The sequence below is a fragment of the Nannobrachium achirus genome (assembly GCF_963921795.1).
Source record: "Nannobrachium achirus genome assembly, chromosome: 1".
Classification (NCBI taxonomy): Eukaryota; Metazoa; Chordata; class Actinopteri; order Myctophiformes; family Myctophidae; genus Nannobrachium; species Nannobrachium achirus.
This window is the reverse complement of record NC_137810.1, coordinates 40,581,890-40,598,731: the sequence shown is the minus strand read 5'-3', so window position 1 is coordinate 40,598,731 and position 16,842 is coordinate 40,581,890. Positions and strand designations below refer to the sequence as shown.

The 16,842-nt window shown below is 42.8% G+C and overlaps 2 protein-coding genes across 3 annotated transcripts in view; one reads left to right on the top strand and one right to left on the bottom strand.

The window, feature by feature from the left end:
• Positions 1-633: 633 nt before the first annotated feature.
• On the top strand, positions 634-8,548 carry LOC308287832 (5-hydroxytryptamine receptor 3A-like; the record flags this gene model as incomplete). The annotated part of the gene is made up of 9 exons (XM_080729131.1): positions 634-659; positions 1,724-1,871; positions 2,873-2,917; positions 3,243-3,352; positions 4,151-4,320; positions 5,066-5,226; positions 6,163-6,373; positions 7,499-7,813; positions 8,331-8,548. 9 exons carry the CDS (start codon positions 634-636, stop codon positions 8,546-8,548), a joined length of 1,404 nt encoding a protein of 467 aa, XP_080585257.1.
• Positions 8,549-10,866: 2,318 nt separating this feature from the next.
• Positions 10,867-16,842, bottom strand: part of rubcn (rubicon autophagy regulator) — a 54,697-nt gene continuing 48,721 nt past the window's right edge. For both annotated transcript variants that reach the window (XM_080736600.1, XM_080736601.1), the window contains one exon: positions 10,867-13,713. In XM_080736600.1, coding sequence (XP_080592726.1) covers positions 13,562-13,713 — 152 coding nt within the window. In that variant the 3' untranslated portion in view covers positions 10,867-13,561. The remainder of the gene's footprint in view (positions 13,714-16,842) is intronic.

Sequence of the window (16,842 nt, the reverse complement as noted above, 5' to 3'; positions counted from 1 at the left end):
ACGTACAGTACCATGCATGCTTTTCATTGGCTTCTCAAATTCAGCAGCTGACGACAGAATAAGGAGATTTATGGTAGATGGTGGATTGAAAGCACAGATAAAGTACAAGCACCACTACTGCCAGACTTGTATAGTATAACAATTAGAAACACTGCAGACATTTAGATGTAGTTTTACACTTTAAATCGTTGGGCATGGTGTCTGTTTTCGCCACACAAACTCAACTTGTGATTATGATTATTAATTATTATTTTTAATCCTTATGTCACCCAGGCTTTATCATGCTGAGATCAAGAATCAATTTTGTTTTTGCAAAGTTTCAGGTTCCTTTTCGTTTGTTCAGTAGATAGAGTTAGTATGGTGCTAAAGGTTTTATAGCCAATAGATAGGATATAAAAGCAATGAATTAGCGCTGTAAGCCTTATAGCAGCAGGATCAGAGTCATTTAATTTTTACCTGCATCGTTACCTGCTTTGTTAATTGTCTTGAATCTGTGTGATCTTTCCTGTGATATGACCATGTGATATAAAACTACAATCGTAGACTTGTGGCTCATATTCTCTTTAGTTTCATTTTGGTTAATGCTTGATTGGGTAACCAACCAATAACAACCTAAACCAGCACTAAGACTAAATGAGAGGAGGACATTACTCTCATGGGTAAGAAGGGTTCAACAATACAATGGATGAGTGGTTACTGTAGGTGTTGAACAACAACTCTGCTATGTGTGTGTGTGTGTGTGTGTGTGTGTGTGTGTGTGTGTGTGTGTGTGTGTGTGTGTGTGTGTGTGTGTGTGTGTGTGTGTGTGTGTGTGTGTGTGTGCGCGCGCGCGCGCATGTATGTGTGCGCGTGTGTGTGTGTGCGTGTGAGTGTGAGTGGGCGTGGACGACTTGTGGGCACATTGTCACACCTGAATGTGTGTGTGTGTGTGTGTGTGTGTGTGTGTGTGTGTGTGTGTGTGTGTGTGTGTGTGTGTGTGTGTGTGTGTGTGTGTGTGTGTGTGTGCGTGTGTGTGCGTGTGCGTGCATGTGCGTGTTTAAGTAGTCCTGTACAATTACTACTACTTAATGCTTCATACAGCAGTCAGCACAGCTTCTTTTGAACGAGCTGTCCTGTTCTAATGCGACCATGCGACCAGCCAACATGATTCCATCATGGAACTTCACACTGATCACAGCTGTACTTTTATTAACAGGTAAATACATTGAGTTCAGTTCCATTATGTTATTGTATGTTTTATTTGTTGATATAAAAGTTTGTTGTATTCCTTTGTTACGCCTTTAAGCATAGCTTATACAGTATACAATCAGTAGTTTAGTTTTATGTTTAATTCTATTAAAAAAGGCCACTTATAAGTTGTTAATTTGTTTTGTGTTATTCGGTGGCAGCACTGCTGTACTGTTACGTTTTTGTTGACATTCAAAATGTATTTTATTTTACATTTCTTGAGGTCATTGATGCCGTTGATTTGTCAGAACATCTCGGCAAGTAAATACATTTTTATTTCTGTCCATCTCTCTCTTTCTCACTCTCTCTGTGTGTGTGTGTGTGTGTGTGTGTGTGTGTGTGTGTGTGTGTGTGTGTGTGTGTGTGTGTGTGTGTGTGTGTGTGTGTGTGTGTGTGTGTCTCTCTCTCTCTCTCTCTCTCTCTCTCTCTCTCTCTCTCTCTCTCTCTCTCTCTCTCTCTCTCTCTCTGTCTGTCTCTCAGTCTGTCTGTGTCACAGTGAGCTGACCTGTAAGGAGGGTCACAGCGGCCCCACCTATGAGTCTATGCAGGCTGTGTTTGACCTGAAGTACTTCAGACCAGCGGTGAACCTCAGTAACCCCACCATCACCAACATCTCTTTCACTCTGTATGCTGTACTGGGGGTGGTGAGTATTGAATCTTCTCTGCCGCGTGGAAACCTCATACTGTATGTCCAAAACTGTTACTTTTCAAGATTCAAATTTAAAAATCAAATCAAAAGTAGAACATCTACAAGCTCAAAACGCAGCGCTTTTTCGAGCTTGTGGATCTGCTACTTTTGATACTTTTGTGACGATGTTGTATGATCAAGTAGGGCCGTTAATTTACGAACAACACAAAGATTGTTGATGGAAATATGGAGATTTCTGCCCGACAACAACAAAATCTTATTTGACTTCAAAGTCCTACAAAGTCATTTCTCAAGCCAGACAACTGTTCCACAATCTTTGAGTCTGTACTGTAACTATGCCTCCTGAAAGTTGCGAAAATCTTTTAGCTTTTAATACAATTTTTTTCCTCCAAAATGTAGTTGTTGTCACTGCTGTTGTATCGTACTGGCTCACCTGCCAGTGAGGATCCCCCACCGGGAGGACGTAGAGCCTCCGTCCTACTCCTCCCGCCCAACACTCCCTGCTGACTCCGCTCGTCAAATGCTTGTCTCCAGTCTGTGAATGATCCCAGTAGCACCGAATCAAGGCCTGTCCATACTTTGACTGAAACCGAACTTTTCGGTCAAAAGGTCTGGTTCGACTACAAAATGAAAAGCATTAGACTGAATTAGAGTTCGGAAATGTGCACGTCGGAAAGTCCAACTCACCGAAAAAAACACATATAACTGGTTTAATCTCTGCACTGGATTATCGCGTCTGGCAATCTTTTCCCCCCGACACTAGAAGGCCTGCGTGCTTCTTTTAACACCAGGCATAATATTCTATGATTTTTCAAAGGTACTTGAAAACACTGGGATTTGCTGGCAAGGGCAGAGCAGACGATATTTTACATCTGGCAGTCAAAGTGTAAAAAGGTGAAAATGTAGCCTCTGCCCTCTCAGTAAAAGTCATAGGTTCTAGGAAACCTATAGCAATAGCATCCATTTGACATGTTGTCTGTCTGTGCTCTAATTCAGAATGAGAAAACTCAGATTCTAACAACCTTCCTGTGGCTCAGACTGGTAAGTTGGCATGACAAGAAATGCATGTTTGGAAATTTCTTCTATAAAAAGCTTTAAGTATAATTGTATTTATTGTGTTTATTCAATCTTGTCGGGCAGAAACCTTGTATCTCCAAGTTTGACATTTGTACTGTCGCACAAAACTAGTGAAAAAAACAGATCTACAATTTTTTAAATGATAAATACAAAACCAACAGTTTTGAACTCACAAGGTTTCCACCCGACAACAACGATATACTCACAAAAACATATTTCACCTGACTATTCCATAATGTCAAATATGAGACCTTAGCTGTAGCTCAGATAGCATATTGTTCCTCTCCAGTACTGGCACCATGAGTTCCTGGTCTGGGACCCTGACTTGTGCGATGGTGTGACCAGGATCTCCCTCCCTGTGAAGCAGCTCTGGTCTCCTGACATCATCATCTATGAGTTGTAAGTGTCTCCTCACATCATCATCTATGTGTCCTGATTGAAACATGATGATGCTTCTGTTTCAATCAACCAATCAACTCAAAACAGTACTAGCTAAAGTGTTCGCGAAACAGGTGAGTTTTTAATCAGCTTTTTAAAAGGAATCAACAGACTCTGAGGTCAAACGAGGCGATGAGAATTAAGACGTGGCCATTAAGCCACAGAATCACTGCTATTTGACGAGCATGAAGCGAACCAGTCTAGGAAAGTCCCAGCTATAATTATACTACCCACCCTTTGCTTAAGAGTATCGGGTGGTCTATTCTGTCAAACTATTCTGTCTTGAATCCAGGAGTGGCAAAAACAAACACTCCCCAGAGTCTGCATGAAACAAGAGGACATTTGAAACCTTGAGAAGTGTGGTTTTACTACTGTGCTTTGGACGAAAGCAGAACAAAAACTTAAGGGAGGTTGGACAAGTAGGTATAGTCTGTTTGCCCTTGCTTTATTAGGGCAACTAAGCTATTTTCAGCATAACACGTTTGGACTAGCATTTTATTAATTTTTGATAGTTTGGGACTTGGGATGATGCCAAGCGGACTGGAGAGAGGTAGAAACAATGGCGTAGGAAAGCGCTCTTTTCTAATGAGATGTCGTCAAAATCACTCTGTGGAGAATAGAGATAAAGGGATTGGACAAACGACCCTAGATGTATAAGTAAGAGACATTATTTAAAAAGAATTAAAGAACAAAACAAAAGCATGCCTTTCTTTCTTCCTCTTTGATGCATGTTTGTCCTTGCTGTCCTTGCTGTCTCAGTGTGGACGACGACGTGTCCCAGGCCTGTCCCTACGTCTACGTCAACCACACAGGACACATCCGCTGGGACAGGATGCTGCGTCTGGTGTCCGCCTGCAACCTGGAGATCTTCAGCTTCCCCTTCGACGTGCAGAACTGCACCTTCACCTTCGGCTCCTACATGCACACCAGTGACCGCACACTTTCTGTATAAGGCTCTCTGGTGTAGATCAGTGGTTTTCAACTCTTTTCACATCACGGTCCATCATTTATTTGCCGTTTGAGCTACGGACCACAATTTGACGATGAGATTTAGCCTCTCAGGCCCAAAACGTAGAATATTATGTTATTGTTGGATACGATGTTGTCCACAATGCTGTGTTGATGTTGGTACCATAGGAGAGATAACAGAGACAAAACACACAAATATTTAATTAAGTAATGCAGATTTTAACAATAATTTGACTTTTACGGGTCCATTTGGTTTCATTTTACGCTCTCAAGAGTTAAAGATCTATCAGGGTCCATTTGTTTTCCAGTTCTCCTTTATCATTTAGCTGGGGACCACCTGAAACCCCTTCAATGACCACTGGTGGTCCTCAGACCACTTTTCAACTTGTTCTTGAATAAATCAATGATATTGAACACCCTTTATGTGGGGTTTACAAATATTGGAAAGTATTAAAAAGTGCTTCTGACTAAACTTCCTAACTCTATTGGATCAATGGACAATAGTAGAAGTAAAAAAATACATATATATATATTTAGAATTGGAAATACTCCAGTAAAGTAAAAAGTACCTAAACATTAATTAAGTACAGTACTTGGGTAAATGTACTTAATGTAAGTTACTTTACACTGCTGTGTCTCTGTGTTCCTGAATGCCCATGTCTGTCTGTCCGTCCATCTGTCTGTCTGTGGTTGGTTCGGTCTCAGTCAGGGACGTGAGGGTGAGTCCAGCCCTGACCTTTGAGGAGATGTCTGGCAACTCTAAACGCTACCTGGAGGCCAGCGGGGAGTGGGAGCTGCTGGTGATCCAGGGGGAGGCCTCCATCCTGAAGTTCGGCATCGATGAGTGGGACATCATCACCTTCTGGGTGAGTCGATGAGTGAGACATCATCACCTTCTGGGTGAGTCGATGAGTGGGACATCATCACAAAAGCAGTGTTGATTTTGACAACACAAGACATAGTCTTTGGAATAAAATTCTATTTAGTTTCACATATATTTTAGTGAACATGAAATGTTTTAGTTTTAGTCTAGTTTTAGTTGACTAAATAATAAATATCACATGATTTTAGTCGACTAAATCTACAGTTGATTTTGTCGACTATTGTATTTTGGAAGGCTTTGATTTCACACTTGGTTTGTGTGCTGAAAATAGCCGATCTACAAGCTCATAACGCGTCGAAGCGCAACGCGTTGTGAGCTTGTAGATCTGCTATTTTTAGAGCGCAACACCAAAGCGCAGCCAAACATAAAATGACTTGTCTTTTAGTTCTACTGGATCTCTTCTCCACTAGTCCCTCCCTAACATTTTTGTCTAGTTTTTATTTGTATATTTAGTCTTAGTTGTATTCATGTCTTCATTTTTATTTAATATTCGTCAGTGAAAAAAGGTAGTCGACAAACATTTTTCCTCATAGATATTCAACGAAATCCACACTGGACAGAAAGTGTCTCCTTCTATAGAGCCTCTATCCCAATTATCCATTTACAACGTGAATCAGGGACAAAATGAAAGGCACCAACTTACTCGTTGGGAGTAACTTAGGAGTTCAGTGCCTTTACCAGATAAAATAAATGAATGTGAATTAATATTCTTCAAAAGTAGCAGATGCACAAGCTTGAAACGTTGCGCAAAGTGACATGTCTCGAGCTTGTAGATCTGCTACTTTTGCTACTTTTGAATTTGTTTTGGACATTTCCACCTGATAGAGATGATTATACAAAACAATATCATCCTGAGAAGGTTAGGCTACTGTCTAAAAAAAACAACCCATAATATGTCCGTCCCTGTCCTGTCCACTAGGTGGTGATCAAGCGCCGCCCGGTGCTGTACGTGGTCAACCTGCTCATCCCCAGCTCCTTCCTGATGCTCATCGACATCCTGTCCTTCTACCTGCCTCCTCACAGTGTGGACCGCGCCTCCTTCAAGATGACCCTCATCCTGGGCTACACCGTCTTCCTGCTCATCATGAACGACCTGCTGCCCAGCACCGCCAACGGCACGCCCATCATAGGTCAGAGAGGCACTGGAACAAATCAGAAAGTCTTTAGTGCAGTGGTTCACAAATGTTTTCATGTCAAGGACCCCCAGATTGATACGTATTTGGCTGTGGAACCCCATCTGGAAATGTTTTGTGCCAGAAGATTATTCGAAATGTTCCAAACATTTTTGATATTTTTAAACTTTCTTTTAGAAATAGTGAAAAGACCCCCGCTCATCTGCCAGTAAACTTTAGGTGAGGTGCTCGATCCAAAATGGAGCAAGATGAAAAATTAAAGGGAGCCTCCGCACACTCCGTGCACAGAAATAGCAGATGTACAAGCTCGCAGTGCTGCTGTGTATGTACGTAGGTGGTGCGCCTCTTTTCCTTCCCTGGCTTTGCCCTGGGTCAGCTCTCACAGTGTCATTGTTCTTGCCACTACCTGTTCCGGGTGCCTGACGCAGTGCCCTGCCAGGCTCGTCCCTCTCTCTCTGACCTTGTCTCTTTAGATGTGACCCGTGGTTAGTCCACGGGAGGATCACGTTTTCTGCTGTGGTCCGCCCATGTGACACCAAAGTTATTTCACTTTTAAAGTTTTAAAATAATTGTTTTGGAGTAAAAAGTACAATATTTGCCTCTGAGATGTAGTGGTGTAGAGGTATGAATCATTGAACAATACATCAATACCTCTATACTATACAACTAGATGGCACATCCGTCTCGAGAGGTATGTTACTGTATGTCTAACCCTTACACTTTAACTGCAACTAAAGTACACACTTTCTCAGATCCTCAACATTCCTGTGAACGAGAGACATATATAATGTATTTGCTGTGTAATGGTGAGCTTTTTTTCCCCTGCATGACCCACCTGATTCTGGTTAGACAAGCTCATAAATTGTTATTCTAGTGACAGCCAAAGGGTGAAAGTTGTCAGGTAGAATTACTCCATGAGAAATGCAGTGGGATCAGTAGAACTGCTCCAGTAACCCATGGGGGAATATGAATTATGAAGCATGGTTACAGCACTTTAGCTGATCACATTATATTTCCCACACAAGTGGGGCCTGGGAAAATAGCAGATCTACATGGTCACAACGCGTTGTGAGCTTGTCATTTCTTTTTCTTTGCCAAAGTCTATGTATGTTCCTCTGTCAGGTATCTACTTCTCGGTGTGTCTGGCCCTCATGGTGATTAGCCTGCTGGAGACGGTCATCATCACCAACGTCCTCCACCACAACTCCATGAAGTACCGGGACGTCCCGCGCTGGGTCCGCGTGGTGGTCCTCAAACACATCGCCAACCTCATCTGCTACCGCTGGCCGGAGGAGCTCCCGCTGCCCGGCCAGGGCCAGGAGGACAAGCCTGACGGGCCCCCGGACAGTGGTTCATCAGCAGGACCCTGGATCATCCAGCCGGATGCTCACACAACATCCGTTCAGCATCCTCCGGTTTCCACTACTGCTACCAGTGGTAATACTATTACTAATATTCTGCTACTACTGCTAGTTAATACAAGTACCAGTATTATAGTATTAATACTCGTCAACAAACACTGATGTTGTGTTCAGTTGCACCAATGAAGTTGTTTAACTGGCTCATAGTAGAATCACATTGGGCAACAAGTATTTCATTAAAGGATCTCAATCAACGTAGCACTAGGTTTGGGAAAACCTCAATTCTACAAACAAATCTGCTTTCTAAGACCTTTTTACATGTTACATCTTTAATTGAGTTTTTGTCAGTTAATCTGATAGGTCATCCACTGACACAATAAAACTACAATACATATAATAAATAGATATTTGCATATTATAACCACACCTGGGGGTCTATTAGACTAATGTTAACTCCATAGACACATACAAAACAAAACAAAAAAGTACACAACTTTGGCACCACGTCCTTTTAGTTCACCAAATCTCATAGTTGACTAGAGTTTCATTCCCTCCACCTCTGTGCCACGCAGGCCCGGTCGCTGTGCCAACAGCGCCACCTGCTGCCCCTGAGCTGCAGCAGATCTGCAGGGACCTGAGTGAGCTGCGTGCCCACCTGACCTCCCTGCAGAAAGAGAGCGAGATGCAGGACCAGTGGTGCCACGTGGGCTACGTCCTGGACTTCCTGCTGTTCCGCATCTACCTGCTGCTCATCACCTGCTACGCCATGGTCATCATCTGTATGTGGTGCATCTGGATCAGCCAGACATGAACACAGGCCCGGCACTACGAGGGAGCCTGGGGGGGGGCATTGCATCCTCAGTTGCAAGTTGTGCCCCCTCAGTTTATATTCTATGTAAAGTCAAGAAAATATCAGAAACAACATAAATATTGGCTGAATATTATTATTGTCATAGATATTACAATAACAGTATTGAGACACAGTTTAATCCGCAATTTAAAATCACCTAAATTTACTGTAGCCTTATTTGCAGGACACTTCCGGTTAACAACAGACATACAAGCTCACGTCGCGTTGCAGATGCAACCGTTGTGAGCTTGTAGATCACTCTTGGCTGCGGCGCCGGAAGCTGCCTGCACATTCTGCGCAATGCACGATGGGATGTTGGAAAGTTGTGGATAGATAATAAAAAGAATGTTCATTATTACTAGCCTATATAAAAAAATATATGCCCCTCACAATTTTCAAAAGCCCCCTTACTAGTCATTTCATCCTGCAGCCGGGCCTGCATGAACATCTGTATGTGGAGCATCTGGATCAGCCAGAGTCAGACAAGAAGGACGCTTTCCCTCCTTATACTTCCTCCCACTGTCCTTCTTTTTCTTTCTTTCTGTCTGTCTGTTTTCCTTCCTTCCTTTTATTCATTCTTTCCGTTCCTTCCTACTACTTTCCTTCCTTTCTTTCTTATTTTCTTTTTCTTCCTTTCTTCCTTTCTTTCTTCACATTCCCTCCTTTATTTCTGTCTGTCTTCTTTCTTTCCTTCCCTTTCTTCCTTCTTTCCATTGCTTCCTTCTTTCCATTCCTTCCTTCCTTCCTTCCTTCCTCCCTCCCTCCATGCCTATTTTCTTTCCTTCTCTCCCCCCACCCCATATCTCTCTTTCTCTCAAAGGTTGTTGGTTTGCTCCCCATCCTCACCACCACCAGAGGGTGTATTACACTTCACCACCAGCAGAGGGGTGTATTACATGTGTAACTGTTGAACCTGTCCCTGAAAATCATTGAGTGTTAGAGCTCTGAACAGCTGTACATAAGAAAAGCCATAACCACTGTTGTTTTTAGTGCTCTTGTTGTGTTTTGTCTTGTGTACCATGTTTAGCTTAGTTGTTCTGTTCTTTGTCAATGTCAGGGCTTTTGTGTTGTGGATGCTGTGAATAGTGTGTACACTGCCTGAATGTGTATGTGAAAAATCTATACAAAAAAATAAAATTAAAATGGGACCAGGGCTGGAATTTCGTCATTTTAGGGGCAAGGCCACTTGGCCTTTAGTATATTGTCCATTTGAGGGCACAAAGGCCAAATGCCAGGGCAGGAAGGCCATCAAATAAAACAAGATTTGAGTCCATTGAAATAATTTTTTGAACTTAATGTTTAATCTGCAGTGAAATAGGCCTAGATAAATGATGGTATTTACAATCCGATCCAAGCTCAGCCCTGCATCAATCAAAGTCACTGAATTGGTTTAATGGGGACTCGGGAGAGATAAGATTTCAGAATCTCAAAAAATAAATAAAAAAAACACTGGTGTCTGCATGACAAGAAAGAGACACCGGTATCTACTGTCTATGTACTGTATTGACAAGAAAGAGATAGGGGAAAAAGTGGTTCAGTTGGCATTAAGGCCACTGTGGCCTCAGGTCATGCCATGGCCTCCATGAAATTCCTGCCCTGGTAGGGACCATACAATGAATGAGTCATAAGGGTGAAGGGTTGGTAACTTAACTAACTTTAATTCAGTTCTAGGTTGATCATTTACTCAACGTTTCTCCTGTCCCTTGCCTGTTCTGTCTCACATCAGGCTTACTGCTGTCAGTAGCAGTACTGGTACTGGTGGTGCACAACATTTAAATACTACATGAATATAAAAGTTATAAACTATGCTAGAAGAGAATAGGATTATGTATGTGATGTCAGAGTCATTATTTAATTACAGGTATGAGTTTAAGACAGCACATTTTGTTTCTAGAGCCTGGAGTAGAAGAGCTTTAAGTATAGGGTCATATTGGGTCTCCAGTCGAGATGAGAATTAATCTATCAATCTATCAAGCCACCCGTCAGATAAGAAACACGTTTCCACTTAATGATCAATTGATCCATACATCAGTTCCTAAATGTCTGCCAGAAAGAGTGACTGATCGGTTGAATGAGCAGCACAGCTAAACGTGCGTGGGTACGTGACTGAAGTGAAAGTTCATTGCATCTAAACCCAAGTCCAAAAAATACAAGAGCCCACAACCACACAGATGAACAGTCTGGCCAGTCATTTAATGTCATCTTAATTACAGAACAAAAAGCAAATTAACATAATTATATTAACAATAATAAATCAATAAATTCTTATAATACAACATTTTTCTCTGTAGTGCACATTAACCTCCGCACACCCTCCAGGTTATATAAAACGGCAGTCCATGAACTTAAAATAATATGGCATAACTGAGGAGGCTTTCAGTAGAATCAAGTTGAGAGGTCACTTCACTCTGGGGTTGGAAAGACAACTAGACAGTGTTTCTGTTAAAAAAGTAGCCCAGTTTATAATGAACAGAAACTGGGACGAGTTGCTTTGCTAGGGACGAAGGACAATAATGAATGTATTGCTTGAAAGAGCCTCTAGTCTCACAAGAGCTCAGATGAAGGATGATCACACAAGGGGAGTTGGTATTTGTAGTTTGAAAAAACTCAACACAACGTGTTGCATTGTGAGCTTGTAATATTTTGAGGTGAAAAAGGAAGGGACCGAGTATAGACCCTGGTGGACTCCGGTCAACAAAGTATATAGGGTTTATTAAAATACAGCCCACTTGTGTGATACTGGGGGAGTGGGGGGAGTGGGGTACACAATCAATGTATCAAGGGTTCAGATGACTCAAGAACGAATGTGCTCTCGCATTTAACACAACTTTGCCTACGCTGTGCTGGATGAAATAAACATGGTTGAAACTTAGTGTTTAACAAAAATCTTGAATCAGGATAAGTCTAATAATCGGATATGCCTGTGACGAAAACAAACCCTTCATCACAGGTATAACGACATTATACAAGTCTATGTGAGAGAGTAAAAAAAAAACACAGAGTTAGGAATTAGATGAAGTGAAGGCCCTGCACGAACACAATACTGAGATATTATTGCACCAGGTGGTTAAAAAGCCCCCAGAAGAATGACCTCCATCCTCGCCAACAGAACATATCAGTGCAATTAAATTAATAAAAATAAACTTGAAACACGAACATAAAAGAAAACATAACGGTTAAGTGCCAGATTGGGCTGGTGCAAAACATTTGCGTTCAGCTGCGTATATAGCAGGTACATACATACATGCATGCACACACACACACTCTCACTCACTCTCTCTTTATATTAAGCATTATTTCAATCAAGTGTGTTTCATAAGCGCAAACTCACAAACGTACAAAAGCAGCACAAAGATGGCGCCATCACTCTCATCTTAAAAAAAAGTTTGCAACACTGACACATGGTCAAGTCCAGTCCTTCCAAAACGCAACTGGAATTCACAAAGTTCTCAGTGTAGCGCCAGCGACACCGGTCCAAGTACATTTGGTCCCAGAGGCACATCGTAGACTCGGCTAAAACAGCGTTAAAAACAGTCTAAAGGTTTGGGGTTGAGTTAAATAACGGGTTTTTTTTTAAAGGGATACGCCTTCAACACCTTCCGTTAAGACCTGCGGCCGTTCTCAAACACTTTCACGATCGTAAAAAAAGAAATAGCAGATGTACGAGCTTGTACACCTACTATTTTTGAACAACCAACTCTAAAATCTAAAATGACACGGATGCTTTCCTGGTTTTAATGGGTTAAAAGGACAAAAGAAGACAGTATCACTCCGGTCCTCTGCACTGAGAACAAAAAACTAAACAAAACACGTCTCTTAAGTAGCCAGTAGCCTGTTAAAAACACAGGTCAAAGCAGATGCCTGAAGCTGCACTTATGAGTTAAGGGAGGGAGACAGACAGAGGAATGGATGAGACAGGGTTAAACGGCAGGGACGTGCTAGTGGCAGATGGGAAGGGTTTGCCCACCGGTTGGTGGCATTACAATGCGTCACAAAAGTTTTAGACGATCAAAGGAAAAGTAATCAAAAGTCCATTCGGTTTGCACACTTATGCCTTATGAGTTAAAGGTAGGGCAAGTGATTTTCTTCTGTCAGAATACGTGTTAAATAGCTCTATAACCTGATAGTACTCATTAAGGTCTCCATGTACTCCAGCTCTTTAGTCAACAGTGCATTTTTGGGTCAGGAAACCACTTTTATCCAATCAGGACTGAAGAGAGAACTCGTACAGGATAAACAAATTAAACTGGAATTGATGACACCGAGAAATGAGCAGACACAATTGGAACTTGGAACACAAACATTTTTTTATGAGAATAGGTACTCTCTCCTGGATTGGCTGAAATTGTCAACCCGCCTGAAAATGTATCTTCTGTTTATTAAAGAGCTGAAGATACTGTATATGAAGGTTCAGAGGTTCTCCATAAGGAAGCCATTAGGAACCCCCTCTAGGAACCCAGAGGTTTCCTGGACACCACTGAGAACCACTGCTCTATAGCAGTGGTTCTCAAAGTGGATCTCAGGGACTCTCTAGGTGCCTAGGTTCTCTAGGTTCCTAACTGGTCCATGTGTACACTGTCAAAGTTAATAATAATCAAGGCTTCATGCCATGGGGTGTGTAACTGATAGAAAATAAAGTCATTTTTTGGGTAAACTACTCCTTTAACCTTTTCACACAAAAAAAAAAAAAAAAACCTTCACATATTATCCTACCAAGCCCACCCATCTGCCAGGCACTCCCAAGTGCCTCTAAACAGACATCATATTAACCCTGGTCTGGGGGGTGTATTGGGAGGGGGGGGGGGGGGGGGGGACAGTCACTACAATCATTGTCGTGTTGTGCTTCTTTTCTTCTTCATTGTTCTCCTGCATGCGGCCTCCTCTCTAGCTCCTCCTCTCTCCCAGCTAGCTCCTCCTCCTCTCTCCCAGCTAGCTCCTCCTCCTCTCTCCCAGCTAGCTCCTCCTCTCTCCCAGCTAGCTCTCCCCACCTCCCTCGTCCGCCTCCTGGTCCTCCAGCTCCTCCATGTTCTTGCGCGCCATCCTCTCGCGTCGCTCCGCCAGCCGCTGGCACCGAGGGCAGTCCTTGCCCGCGCGGAAGCAGCTGCGATGGTAGCAGGCGTGACACTCTGGAGGGGGGTTGGGGATGAGGGTGGAAACAAACACAAGTATGGCGATCAGTGGAAAATAAACAATGTTTATGTTTCGCTGCCGTAGGCTGCACACCGGTCAATGCCAAACTATTCCCTTTAATGATTCTATTAAAAACATGTTAAATAGCAGATCTACAAGGTCAAAACATGCATCACAAGCTTGTACATCGCTTATTCTCACTATGTTTGTGTGACACTTGTAAGACTTAAGTACTGCGTTAACTGCGTTAAGTACAGGAACTAAATATAATTATAACTTGAAATATGGAGATAAAGTAACAAAGTAATTTCTCATCATCATCATCATCATCACTGCTTATCACGTAAAAGAAAGGTGAAGAATGAAACCAGTTTAACAAGAGTCAACAGACAGGGAGTGTGGCTGCTGACATCAATACGTAGCTTCAAGTAAACAGTAAAAACACAGAACTCCATCGTCTCCGTCGGGTGTAAAAGATATGAAACCATGGTCACGAACTATGACAAAGTAATTCAATATTGTCAACGCTGGTTCAATGACACTTCTCTTTCAGGACAGACATGAAAGGAAGGGAACTGACTCCAGTCAGTCAGGCATTCACATCACGCCCTCCTCTCCTCCCTGGCTATAAAACCTAAACAACCACAACCACAAACACACACGCACACCACAACAAACCGGTCCGACCGGCAACACGAAACCGGTCGTTAACAATGAGCAAGAGGCGTGAAGACTGTGATGTCACAACAGGGCATCCAATCACTAAAGAGGGTAAGTCGAGAGAGGGAGATAAAAAGAGATGCATGTGGAGGTGGAGAGGCAGAGGGGAGGAGGAGGTGGAGGTGGAGAGACCTTCACGTTAAGCAGAGGAGTGGCGCACCGCCCGTACAACCAGTTCAGACTCGCTCCACTCTGAGTGAAAGTGGTCTAATGTTTCAACTCTATTATTCATTCATTGACTTTTGAGTGTGTAATCCTTAACCGTATGTAAATGTTATGTCTATTATCTCCATATTGTAAAACAGTAGATTAACGACATGACAAATGAAATGGGCAAATTAAAAAAATACGGTGTTTATTTCACAATCACACAAAGATGAGGAAGGAAGTCAAGGAACGAAGCTCAACCAATAAGCAAAAAAAGTATATAAAACAACTTAAACAATAAATACATTCATTCCGAAACACAAAAAGACAACCATACAAACATCTTACTTCATTAAAAATCCTACAAACAAATACAAAATGAACACACAAAAGACCTATTGTCAAATTCCATTCTGGCAGCATAACAAGTATCTTATCATGCACGTGTCCAAATTGAAATTCAGGACCAGAGCAAACATTAAACTGCTTCAGTTAATGAGAACCTTGTCCTCATTCGAAACTGTATCTCTGGCATCAGACATGACCTATAAATATGATCATATCGAGCCCTTAAGGACGTCACAGGAACAACACAAAGACAGAGTCAAACAGTCGATCTTCAAGCTCACAAAGTGTCAATGAATGTAGATCGACTATTTTCACTGTTTTAAAAATACCAAGAAATTCAAGATAGGGCCTACACAGCCTTAGCTAGAGTAATGTGTATCAGTCGCTGTGTTTTACAAGCCATATGCAAAAAGCTATGTAAAACATACCCGTCACCAAAGAACAGCACACAAAAAAGCACACACAAAGGCCTTTCACCACCTGTGCAACTCCACCAACAGAAACAAGCAGGAAAAACAACCATCACCTCCACTGTGGTGCCAAGAATTCAGTTCCCAGCAAAAGAAGAGAAAGAGAAAGAGAGAGCTTTAACCCGTAATAGAAACCAACAAACAAGGTCACAAAAACTAGTGCAAACAACAAGGTGAAAAGAGGAAGACATGCACACACAAGGAAGTGCACAATGTCCACAACTATAAATCCGATGTGCTTTATAACAAATGTAACAGAGCGGAGTGTGAATCACTGTGGAATTTAACAGGCAGCGTAAAACGCAACTGTTCAGACTTGACGGTAACAACTGTGTTTACAATCTTTAGACACTTTAAAACCAGTTGTTATTCACCGACACCCACACACACAGCACACACCCTTTGTAACGACAGGGGGGCCGTGTTCCATTTATGTTTAAACTTTAAAATGTACTCTACATTTTACATTCTACCATTTCATGAGCGGAGCAGGAAAAGGTTGAGTTCACAGTACATCATCTTGCTCAAGGGCATTGGGAGTCCAGAAAGAATAGAACATCGCTTGGAATTGACCCAGCTTCTTATAAGATTCAACTAGACAAGGAACAACTATCTCTCTTCACATTAACCTTCCGTTTTCACTTCTATCCACAGGGTTGTATTATAAGTCCTGCTCCAACCTTTTGAGTCTTCCTTGGACATCTGCAGTCACTAAGCCTCATCTTTCTCACTGTGTTGTCCAACAGTAACGTCTATCTCCACCCAATCGTCTTCCATCTTCTCCCCTCCCGTTTCTGTCCCGTGCCCTTTGACCTTCCTGGCTCGACTCACTCTCCTGGCCTTGCGCATTTTGCGGTGCCTCCAGCTGCTCTGCGTTTCTGTCTCCCCCTCTCCTTCTTCGCCTCCCCCCTCAGCGTTCGGTTCGCTTTCCCTCGCCCTGCTTTCGTCGTTGTCCCTTTTGCCCTTTTCTCGGGAGAAAATGTTGCTCAGTACGGGCATCTTGAATGAAGTGACGCCTGCAAACCTTCCCGCTTTGACTACAGTGACTGAATCTGCCTTTTCTGCGTTCGCCGCCTCACTCTCGTTTCCTCCCTTCTCTGTACCGTCTGTCCCCTCGTCTCTCCTTTCTGCCGGCGCTTCTGCTTCGCCCTCGTTTTCCTTTCCTTGCCACTCTACGAATCCTTTCGCATGTTCCGCTTTCGCGGTGCCTTCAACATCTAACCCTTCCCCTTTGGAGCGACCCTTGGCTAGCCTGCCGATCCCCGGTAGGTTCCATCGCGCCCCTTTCCTCTCTTCCTTACCCACTGTCCCTCGTTCATTTAAACTGTCCAGGCTGCCTCGCGACTCGCTGTCGCTGGTCGAGCGCGTCGCCCGCCTCACCCTGCCCACCTGGAGGAGCTTCAGCAGGTTGCTCTTTACCGTTGGCGCTCGCTCGTCTCC